The sequence below is a fragment of the Salmo salar genome, chromosome 09 (assembly GCF_965601325.2).
Source record: "Salmo salar chromosome 09, fSalSal1, whole genome shotgun sequence".
Taxonomy (NCBI): Eukaryota; Metazoa; Chordata; class Actinopteri; order Salmoniformes; family Salmonidae; genus Salmo; species Salmo salar.
The window spans coordinates 71,750,375-71,762,508 of record NC_138299.1 but is presented as its reverse complement, the minus strand read 5'-3'; the positions used below and the strand labels follow the sequence as shown (position 1 = coordinate 71,762,508).

Genomic DNA, 12,134 nt, shown 5'->3' with positions numbered 1-12,134 from the left:
TCCAGATTGAGACCCATATTGTGCACACATCAACATTTAATCTGATTTACACATACATATTTCAAGATTGTCTGTGTGCATTTCTGGAGCGTGTTTATTGTGCCAGGAGTGTCTTCTTCATGAATGCAAAATGAGGCAAGCTTTTAAATACTAAATAGGCAAGCTTGTGTATAATTGAACAGGAAAGAGAATGCATCCAGGCTCAATGATGTCATTTCCTCTGGGGAACTTCCAGATGCCCAAGTGAGCTCGTCTTTCAGTGCGTCCCCTCCCAAAAACATAGCCCTCTCCTATCAAACAGCGTTGAATAGCGTAGCAAATCAGTTGAGTTGTAGAGACGACATACCAAAGGTTTTCACTAATGTAACACATTATTTTGTTTGATATCATGCCAAAAAAGAGGGAACGTTCCACACGTTGTGTTATGACAGAGGTACATATGGATCTAAATGTTTTATTCCTTTAAACTCAGCCGAGGGAGAAAAAAGAGACCTAGATAAGTTCCCCTCTCTCTCTTTCTTCCCTCTATAGCAGAGAACGGTGTCTCCAGGTTTTGATCCTAGGCTTTAAAACTGTTGCCATGGGCTAGAACGGCAATACAATGAACCTGAGCGAATTGCGCTCCTAGGGCCACTCCACTGTTACCTGACACTTTCTATGTGACTGCAGCTTATCTACAATACAGAGACATACAGGACTATGTTGACTCTGTCACTGCCTTAATATGTCTGGGTCCACATTGACTTATGAGACAGTGAGAGATTGGTCTCCTTGATATTGGAACTAAAGAGTTGGGTCTGGTGTCTAGACAGATATTATAGGTGCTGGTTTCTCCTATAACCAAACAGACAGACAGACCAGTGGCTTCTTGGATTGTTTGCCCTCCAGTCAGAATCATTAATTTGAGCCTTCTCTTGTGCAGTACTTGAAATCCATATCTCACACACATGATATCCAAATACAAATGTGATGGTTTCTCTCCCACACACTTCTTTCTCCTTTTTATTCATGCATCTTCCTCTTATTGCCAACTGCACATCTCCATCTTCCCCCTCTCTCCATCTCCTCCTTTACCCTTTCTTTCCCTAGCCTCCCTCTCCCTCTCTGCCCTCTCTCTCCTCTCCTCCCTCCCTCCCCCGGACTTCCAGTCTCTCTCAGGGGTTGTATATCCCCAGGTGCAGCTCGAGGAGGGGAGGGTGAAATTAATGAGGGGAGCCTGGAGGTATTGACTTTCCTGGGAAAACACAGCTCTCTAAAAATCAGTGGCCAAGTACTGCAATAACTCAGCACCCATCGATTCCCCTTCCCCATAGGCCACATTGATCTATGCATTACAAGCACTGAGGCTGGCAGCATGGATCCACCACCACCACCCCACTAAATACTGGAATGATGATACTGCTACTGTTACCTTCACTGCTGTTACTGGACCATCATTACTACTACTACTACCACTATCATTACTACTACTACTACTACTACTACTACCACTATCATTACTACTACTACTACTACTTTCTAGTACTACTACTACTACCACTATCATTACTACTACTTTCTTGTACTACTACTACCACTATCATTACTACTACTACTACTACTACTACTACTACTACTACTACTACTACCACTATCATTACTACTACTACTACTACTACTACTACTACTACCACCACTATAATTACTACTACTACTACTACTACTACTACTACTACTACTACTACCACTATCATTACTACTACTACTACTACTACTACTACTACTACTACTTTCTAGTACTACTACTACTACTACTACTACTACTACTACTACTACTACTACCACTATCATTACTACTACTACTACTACCACTATCATTACTACTACTACTACTACTACTACTACTACTACTACTACTACTACTTTATAGTACTACCACTACTACCACTATCATTACTACTACTACTACTACTACTACTACTACTACTACTACTACTACTACTTTCTAGTAGTACTACTACTACTACTATCTAGTACTACTACTACTACTACTACTACTACTACTACTACTACTTTCTAGTACTACCACTACTACCACTATCATTACTACTACTACTATCATTACTACTACTACTACTACTACTACTACTACTACTACTACTACTACTACTACTTTCTAGTAGTACTACTACTACTACTATCTAGTACTGCTACCACTACTCGTGGAAATTGTACTATTTTTAATAGTGTTACTAATTCCTCTGCCATAATGGATGATAATATTCATAGGACGTGAATACCATCATTCATGGATGGCAGTGTAGTGTACAACACACGCGCTGTGCCGGATCCATTTCATGGACTGATGCATGGTTTGAGTCTGTGACTACTATTTCACTAGCCTGGGGGGCAGCAGCCTCAGGGGGTTCTCGTGGCAAGCCTCATCTTGTCCAAATCCCCCCAAACAACAAAACACATCTGTCTAGAGGGAGAGGACGTGTGACCCAGAGGTTGGGTGTTAGAGTGAAGGGGTGTGAGAAGCCAGTCCAAGCTACATAGCCTTTTACTTGGGTTAATCTGACGTGTGGCAATCCAGTGCTGGTTCGGATGAGGTTATTCGGAAAGAAGAATGCAGCCAATGGCAGAGACGGCTAGCAGGAGCTGCTGTTGGGACCTGGTTGTTGTGTGGCGTGAAAGGAGACCTGGCGGCCACTACCTCCCAGGCTAAACCCTTAAGAGGTTTTCAGCATGGGCAGTCGCTGTTTTCTCTCAGGGCATATTGCCTTGGAGTTGGGCAGGGCCAGTGTTCCTATCACAGTGAGGAGAAAAACAATGGTCCACTCTGTACTGTACCTTACTTCCCTCTCTCGCTCTGTCGCTCTCTCGCTCTCTCTCTCTCTCTCTCTCACTCTCTCTCTCTCTCTCTCTCACACACACACACAGGGGCTGGCCACATGGAACATATTAGCAAAATGTTCCATACAGTATGCTGAAGGTCTTGTGAACATATAACAAAGGAGCGAGAATTATACCTCGGCTTCTCCGTAGTGTCGAATTTGAGCCTCTGTAAAATATTTGATTTACTCGACGTGGTGTGTTGGTCCTTCCCAGCCCTGTCGGCGATCTCTTTTTGTAGCACTGTACGCTGACTAATTGACTACTGCACTTTTATTGTTCCAATACTCTCACTGTAACACATGGAGGTAATTATGCGTAAGCATGCGTGGTATCAACTTGCGTGCAGTGTAGGAAGAAAAATGAACACTTTTACACAATCATGTGTTAATTGTTTCCCAGATTTCCATCTTTGTTGCACAGTAGATTTCCCCACGATTGAGCATACATACCCCCCCACCCTGTACACCTACAGTATTGCACTGAACCACGGACGGATCAAACATTTAGTTTCTTCACGTAGACACAGAAGAACATCACATCGATGGTTGTCCTCTAGAGCATGGAGAGAAGTGGAGGTGACAGCAAAACAACCACTCCCTTCTGTTGCCTCTCTCGTCTCCTGTGAGATCTGAGAATGACGCAACCCCTGTGATTAGCATGTGCATCCGCTTCAGCGGGGAGATATGTTAATCAGCTGGTGAATAATTACCTCCTTGGTGCCTTGATTAGACCGGAGTGACAAGGCTGGGAAAGTGTGTGCCTCAAGGAAATACCCCCCCTCACACACACCTGAGAAGTTATTATTTTTGAGTCACAGCCTACAATGCCCCCACAGAAACGCTTATTATCTGACATTAGTTCTGCTAGTCCCCCTCCTTAAAGACGAGTAGATCTCTGGCTTTGATATATGAAATGTGGCATGTCTCTGTGGAAGAGAGGGAAATTCCCTCAGTGGAGAACACTGTTCTGTCTAATAAAAGAGGAATCTTCTACCGGTAACTTCAGGGAATCTAGAGTAAGTGTAGTTTCATCACTTGTAGCATTAAATGGATGTGATAAGTACTCATTGACTTGGGGCTGAATCCAGACATGAGTTATGTCCCATTGACATCTGTGTAGGATTTACAGAGACATACGGAGACAGAATGCAGTAAACTACTTCATTGAAAATACAGTTCAGTATTCAAAACCATTCTCTTTTTCGACATTTTGTTTTATTCTTAAATTGATTTTTTTTTTAAATTCCTCATCAATCTACACACAATACCCCGTAATGACATAGCAAAAACAGGTTTTTAGAAATGTTTTCACATTTATTAAATACCTTATTTACATAAGTATTCAGACCCTTTGCTATGAGACTCTAAATTGAGCTCAGGTGCATCCTGTTTCCATTGATCATCCATGAGATGTTTCTACAACTTGATTGTAGTCCATCTGTGGTAAATTCAATTGATTGGATATTATTTGGAAAAGGCACACACCTGTCTATATAAGGTCCCACGGTTGACAGTGTATGTTTGAGCAAAAATCAAGCCATGATCAAGCCAAGAATTGTCTGTAGACCTGCGAGACAGGATCGTGTTGAGGCACAGATCTGAGGAAGGGTACCAAAGAATTTCTGCAGCGTTGAAGGTCCCCAAAAACACAGTGGCCTCCATCATTCTTAAATGGAAGTTTTGAACCACCAACACTCTTCCTAGAGCTGGACGCCCAGCCAAACTGAGCAATCGGGGGAGAAGGGCCTTGGTCAGGGAGGTGACCAAGAACCCGATGGTCACTCTGACAGAGCTCCAGAGTTCCTCTGTGGAGATGAGAGAACCTTCCAGAAGGACAACCATCTCTGCCACACTCCATCAATCAGGCCTTTATGGTAGAGTGGCCAGACGGAAGCCACTCCTAAGTAAAAGGCACATGACAGCCCGCTTGGAGTTTGCCGAAAGGCACCTAAAGGACTATCAGACCATGAGAAACAAGATTCTCCAGTCTGATGAAACCAATGGTGCTTCAACAAAATACTGCGTAAAGGGTATAAATAGTTTTGTAAATTTAAATGTTTTATTTGTAATAAATTAGCAAACATTTAAAAAAAAAACTGCTTATGCTTTGTCGTTATGGGATATTGTGTATAGTTTGATAAGAAAAAACTATTTAATCCACAAAATGTGGAAAAGGTCAAGGGGTCTGAATACTTTCCGAATGTACTGTACCCATTAAAAGATTCCATCTTTCCTCTGAAAGTCTCTCTTCAAAGCTATGTGGTCTAGTGTGGTGTCAGACAGGGGTCACTGGAGGTCATAGGAGTCATACAGACTACATCAGTCAGACTAATTGTTCCCATATCACCAAAGTGTTTTAGTCTTAATTATTAGTGTGTGTTTGGTGAGGGAAGAAGCCCTTTCATCTTCCCTGGTGGCTCTCCACTTTAAAGAGGCCATGTCTGTCTGGGGCCAGTCTGTCTGTCTGTCAATCACAGTTTAAAGTTCAAGAAATTTCTATGAGCATCGATCGCAAGGGGGCCCAGGTGATTGATCAAGCCTCTTGCTTTGAATTTCTCTTTTCTATGCTCTCACTATGATGGGATGTGTGTGTGTTGGGGGGGTGGGGTGTATGGTTATGTATAGGTCTATGTATTGTGTTTGTACAGTGTGTTATATATACAGTGCAGAACATAATGCTGATGGAGTCATGTTTGGGGAAAGCAACTGTTTTTACACAGACAACAGCATACCGCAGTCCAAGCCAGAGTGCTGTTTTGCCGTTTGTACGCGTCCCAGTGTGTTGCTATGTCATCTTACTCTGAATGAGGGACAAATGAAAGAGCGAGAGAGAGAGCGGGATGAAAGGAGTAAATCAATAGCCTAGTGCACATGTGTAACAGTAACAGGGTGGCTTTAGATGCTTGTCGACCGGTCGGTGCTCCGCAACCCCCAGCCGACGACACACAGCCGCACTTGACAGACTCAGATCAGGCTCACACTGTCGGTGCGTCCGACAATTTCTTCCCCCCAGAAGAAAGGGAGGAAATGATCTGATACACACATCTGTAGGCGACGGGGGCAAACGCAGCGATGACCTGCATCAATCATAACATGAATAGAGATGATAGGAATAGAAAATTGGAGCCCATGTTGCTCAAGCCGCTTCAAATCCCCTGTTCTGTCAGCCGGGCGGTGGGGATGGGCTGGGGCCTTGATGGTGTATCTCATATAAAATATGGACTCCATTTGAAATGATACGTGCAATATAGGGAAAGCCACGGAGAGCCTGTGTGTTGAGTGGTGGAGCAGGATAGTGGAGATTTATGGGTTTGTGGATGATCCTCATCGGGGACATGACTGTGCCTTCAACAAGGATATCACTGGAGTGAAAGGCGCCAAGGCGCTGAAAAAAGATTCCCTAAAGTGCATATTCCATCCATCAGCTATATCTGGTAAAAATGTACAGAATCAGCTAGCAGCCAAGTAGAAAAGCAGAAGCCACCTAAGCGGTTGGAATGGCAGCGGCGGTGAGGGAAAGTAAATAGAAAATAGCTCAACATAAATAGATGTAAACACGTTGGTGTATGAGGATGTAAACATATGCTGAATAAATGGATACATATTTTGCCAAGGCACCACTTGAGCATGCAAACCCTATACAGCTTTGGAGCCTTAGTCTCTACCCCCCTGTGAGACTGATTGTAAAAGAGCAGTGAGACTTGTTACGTTCCAATAATATTAACAAGCTTCCTTTTCCCTCTCTCCCATTCTGGACCACCAATCTGAAAGGACTTGATTTGTTTAAATTCTGTAGTTGAACACCTATCCAATCCCTCAGTAGCAACAAAGGAAAGGAAGCTATTTAAGAATATTGGTGCCTAGCCCACCTTAACTCTATCATGTTTCCCATATTTGTTAGGTTCAGGGGTGTAAGTAAGCGTCCCCTCTGATCACGTTGACCTTGTAGAGGTACGCTGTTCTAACTCTGACTTAACCTCTTGCTCCTGCTAACTGAAGTTGTTTGGGTCCTTTGGAAGGCAGCGCTGTTTGAAATAAGACAGAGAGCAACATGGGAATTGATTTTGAGGGAGCTTTAGGTAGCCTCCTCCTAAACCTCTAGAAATCGTTTAGGACATCTGGCTCGACATGTGGAGGTTTTTCACATGGGTTGAAAGGTGAAATGTTACACATGAACGATCAAATGAGCCATTTTTGTTCACAAAATAAAGACTTTGCTACTTGCAACAATACTCTCAACCTACAAAAGTGGAGTTTTGCATTTAATGAAGTCAGAATGATATCAGAGTATTAAGGTAGATGACACGCCACTCTAGGTGATAATTAAATTAACATTATCATCTGTAATACCAATTAATGCTACATGGTCTATCTGACTTTAAATGCCTAAAATTTGGAGCTCATTGTTTTCCTGATCCCGAAAATATCTGTCCTGCTTGTGTTGTGCCCTGCTGTCACCAGCACCATGTTTCACTATCTAATACAGTTTTGTGCTTTGGGATCATATTTCACTAGAGCTCCTCTCAGGCTTGGTTGAGTGTGTTAGTGGAAATCCCATTCACCCTCTCCCTCCCTTTTGTCCCAGTCGAGTGGTCACCTAATAACAACGCTCTGTTTAGTGAGACCCCAGTCGACCGTTTGATCACTTTCATAGAGCGAGAAATAGAGAGCAATAAATGGATGATTAAATAAATAAAAAAAGAATACCCTCCCACCCACACCTCTCTTTCTCCCTCCCTCTCTCTCCCTCACTCCTACTCCCGCACTCCTACTCCCGCCTCCTCTTCCCAGCAAACTGCATTATCTTTCCCCTTTGAAAAAATCCAAACGTCAGACACCACAAAGACGACTGGGCCCCGAAGAGAAAATCTATACACATTACGATGGAGAAAGTGGCACTGATGGCTAGAATTGCAGCATATGTTTACACTAAATCAGGCAATCTATCTTCATATGGGGTGTGTAATACGTAGGGGGTCAGGGTTCGCGCAGTGCGCCGGCGCTCTCCAATTACTCAGGCTCTGTCACGCCCTGACCATAGAGAGCCCTTGTTTCTCTATGGTGTAGTAGGTCAGGGCGTGACGAGGGGGTGTTCTAGTTGAACATTTCTATGTTGGTGTTTTGGTTTGGTTCCCAATTAGAGGCAGCTGGTATCGTTGCCTCTAATTGGGGATCATATTTAAGTAGCTATTTTTCCCACCTGTGTTTGTGGGATATTGTTTTGTGTTTGTGCATGTGCACCACGTAGTCACGTTTCGTTGTTCGTTTATTGATTTATTTGCTTTTGCTTAAAGTTTCACTTTGTAAATAATATGTGGAGCTCAACATCCGCTGCACCTTGGTCCCGTTCTTACGACAACCGTGACAGAATATCCCACCAAAAGAGGACCAAGCAACGTATCCACGAGGAGGAGGAGTTTTGGACATGGGAAGAAGTGATGGGTGGATGCGAAACCCTTCCTTGGCGGCAGACGGAAGGTAATAATGGAGGACAGCGACGACGCCAGGGTTCGCGGCCACAGAAAGCCCAAGGATAACCCCAAGATTGTTTTGGGGGGGGGGGGTGACAAGGGGTGGCCGGCTGAGCTGCGGGAAGAGCCAGAGCACATGGAGCAGGCGATAGAGAAGTGGTCGGTCGACCCAAGGAGAGAGCCAGAGCCGGCCTGGGAGTTGATGGAGCATTGCGAAGAAGGATATCGGAGAATGATGTTGGCGAAGAGTAGGCTGCAGTGCAGGCGGGCTGAAGATCAGGTCATCAGTCTGGTGCCATCTGTGCTGGCCCCACGCACCAGATCTCCAGTGCGCCTCCCCAGCCCGGTACGTCATGTGCCTGCTCCCTGCACTCGCCCTGAAGAGCCAGAGACCATCAGGGAGGCAATGGGGAAGTTGGGAGAGAGAGAGATAAGAGATGTTGTGCAAGTGTGTTCTGCTCAACATCCGACCAGAGGATCCAGTTAGCAGTCTGGTGCAACCTGGGCCGGTTCCACGCTTCTGGCCTCCAGTGAGCCTCCCCAGTCCGGTACGTCCTGTGTCTCCTCCTCACACTCGCCCTGAAGTGCGTGTCCCCAGTCCGGTACGTCCTGTGCCTGCTCCTCGCACTCGCCCTGAAGTGTGTGTCCCCAGTCCGGTACATCCTGTGTCTCCTCCTCACACTCGCCCTGAAGTGCGTGTCCCCAGTCCAGTACATCCTGTGCCTCCTCCTTGCACTCGCCCTGAAGTGCGTGTCCCCAGTCCGGTACGTCCTGTGCCTGCTCCCCACACTCGCCCTGAAGTGCGTGTCACCAGTCCGGTGCCACCTGTACCGGCTCCACACACTAGGCCTCCAGTGCGCATTCACAGTCCAGAGCTTCTGGCGACGGTTCCCAGTCCAGGGCTTCCGGCGACGGTTCCCGGTCCAGAGCTTCCGGCGACGGTTCACGGTCCGGAACCTCCGGCGACGGTTCACGGTCCGGAACCTCCGGCGACGGTCCCCGGTCCGGAACCTCCTGCGACGGTCCCCGGTCCGGAACCTCCTGCGACGGTCCATGGTCCGGAACTTCCAGGAAAAGCGTCCAGTCCAGCTCCAGGGCAGGAGCCTTCCTCTGCGCCGGTGGCCAGTCCAGACACGGTGTCCAGTCCAGCTCCATGGCAGGAGCCCTTCTCTGCACCGATGCCCTGTCCAGGCACGTCATTCAGGCCGGCGCCATGGTCGGATCCAGGGTCTGGGGGGAGCTACGACCTGCACCGGAACCGCCACCAACACTAGTCACCCCCCCAAACCCTCCCATTTGGTTTCAGGTTTTGTGGCCGGAGTCCGCACCTTTGGGGTGTGGGGGGTACTGTCACGCCCTGACCATAGAGAGCCCTTGTTTCTCTATGGTGTAGTAGGTCATGTTTGTGCATGTGCACCACGTAGTCACGTTTCATTGTTCGTTTATTGATTTATTTGCTTTTGCTTAAAGTTTCACTTTGTAAATAATATGTGGAACTCAACATCCACTGCGCCTTGGTCCCGTTCTTACGACAACCGTGACAGGCTCTTTGCGAAGGAGGCTGCCGTATCGATTGGCCCGCGAGAACAGGGGCCTGCAGGTAGCCAATGGGGTGCTGGGTCAAAGTGCAGGGGGATTTTAATAAGGGGAAGTAATGGACTTAATTTCTGAGGGGCCTGGCAGTAGAGGAAGAGATGTCTGCTTCACTACCCTCTTGTCTCCCAGTCGAGAGGTTCATTAGGAGGCAAGCTTTGAGATTGCATTCTCTCTCTCGCTCTCTCCCTCCCTCTTTCTTTCTTTTTTTTGCTGTCTGTCTGTCTGTCTGTCTGTCTGTCTGTCTGTCTGTCTGTCTGTCTGTCTGTCTGTCTGTCTGTCTGTCTGTCTGTCTGTCTGTCTGTCTGTCTGTCTGTCTGTCTGTCTGTCTGTCTGTCTCTGTCTCTGTCTGTGTCTGTGTCTGTGTCTGTGTCTGTGTCTGTGTCTGTGTCTGTGTCTGTCTGTGTCTGTCTGTCTGTCTCTCTCTCTCTCTGTCTCTCTGTCTGTCTGTCTCTCTGTCTCTCTCTCTCTGTCTCTCTCTCTCTGTCTCTCTCTCTCTCTGTCTCTCTCTGTCTCTCTCTCTCTGTCTCTCTCTGTCTCTCTCTCTGTCTGTGCTGCTCATTCCCTTTTCTATTGCTCTGTCTCTCTTCCACTGGTTCTCTCTGATAGTGTCCCACTCTCTTGGTATATTGGCTGTTTTTCAAATTTTCCCTGATTGTGTTGAAATTCCCTTTTACAATGCTCAGCCCTAGCTCTCTGACAAGGCCTAAGGAATACCTCATTATCCAAAGACGTGTTTGGTTTCAAAGTAGACTATCCCCTTCATCCCGACAAGGGAGAAATTGTCTATGAGAGTGTAATCTGTTTGGGCCTTGCTAACGTTCCTCTCTAGGTCCCTCTCAGGGGACAGGGGCAGATATTCAAAATGGCAGCCTGTGTGGAGAGGGCACGTCTAGGCTCCGTCACCCTTCAGATAACATCCTGACCCAGCCGCAGCCTGAAAGCCCCTTTCTCCTTCCCTTGGTGTGAAACGAGCCTCAGACAAATTTGATTTAGCAGCTCGCGGGTGCCCGTTCCCGGGGAAAGAAAACAAATATTGTTATAATGGTAATAACATCTATTTGCCGCTCGCGACAAACGGCAGCGGGCCTTTGAAAAGACCCTACGCTGCCGCCACCACCTTATTCTTATTCATGAAAGCGGCGGTTATGCATATTAGCGCAAACTAGCTATTCTACTCACCGGCATTTGGTGTGTCAATCATCCTTACGGAATACAAGAGGCACCGGTGACAAAAGCGGAGAGGGCAAGAAGGCTGACAAATTGTCCCCAAAGTCAAATTTGACAGCCTTTTATGATTAATGGGCTTGATTATGGAGAAATATCTCTCTAACTCATTTCCGGCTGTTTCTCTTTTCTCCTTCGTATCGAAATGGAGAGGAATGAAGATTGCGTTGTTTGCAAATGTGTGTGGGGGGGGGGGGGGTGAAATAAAAAGGGGGGTACCTGAAAGGCTTAGAGTGAGGGAGGTGCAATTGAATTAGTTAGGAATGCCCTGTGAAAGGGATAGCGACTGGGACAGGTTGAGTGGAAGGTCTCAAGCTTAATAAATAGAATAGAAGAAAGAGAGAGACGTGATGGTGGAGGAAGAGATCGCCTGACGCCGGGCTGACACTCAAGGCTATTGTAGAGCACATGTATCAAGGCAGGACAGCTAGTCAGGGGAGATATTCCTCTAGAATGTGACATAACACCTTCATAAGGCCTACATAGGCATACAGGCGTGCAATTAAAACAAAAACGCACATGTGACATTGGAAGCTTAAGAAGAGCAATGCATGTTTGAGCTGCTTCACTCAGCAATGTTCCAACCTTGATAATTCTCTCTCTTTCCAGCCTTGAATGAGCCCACCATCGACTATGGCTTCCAGAGGCTACAGAAGGTCATCCCTAGACACCCAGGAGATCCCGAGAGGTTACCTAAGGTCAGTGGCGTGCCTCATAGGACACCAAGGAGTACATCATCCCCTGTTGTTACTCCAAAGACCACCCAGACTTCGGACCGCCAAATATCTGAGTTTATAAACCTGATTTGTTAGATCTGGATTAATTATGAACCCTTTACCCTAAGAACAGGCTCTGATGCCAAGGGGCACATTGTTCTGATAACCCGTACAATTGGAAACAGGTGTTTATGGGATGTTGTATTTGGTGTTTGAGACAATGTTCCTGGTCTGGTTGTTTTTAGGTTTGA

At 46.3% G+C, this 12,134-nt stretch overlaps 1 protein-coding gene across 8 annotated transcripts in view; it reads left to right on the top strand.

The window, feature by feature from the left end:
* The window catches only part of LOC106611650 (transcription factor COE3), a 96,983-nt gene that overhangs the window by 68,458 nt on the left and 16,391 nt on the right, over nucleotides 1-12,134 (top strand). For all 8 annotated transcript variants that reach the window (XM_014212078.3, XM_014212084.3, XM_014212077.3 and 5 more), the window contains exon 11: nucleotides 11,777-11,865. In XM_014212078.3, the coding sequence (XP_014067553.1) occupies nucleotides 11,777-11,865 (89 nt within the window). The remainder of the gene's footprint in view (nucleotides 1-11,776; nucleotides 11,866-12,134) is intronic.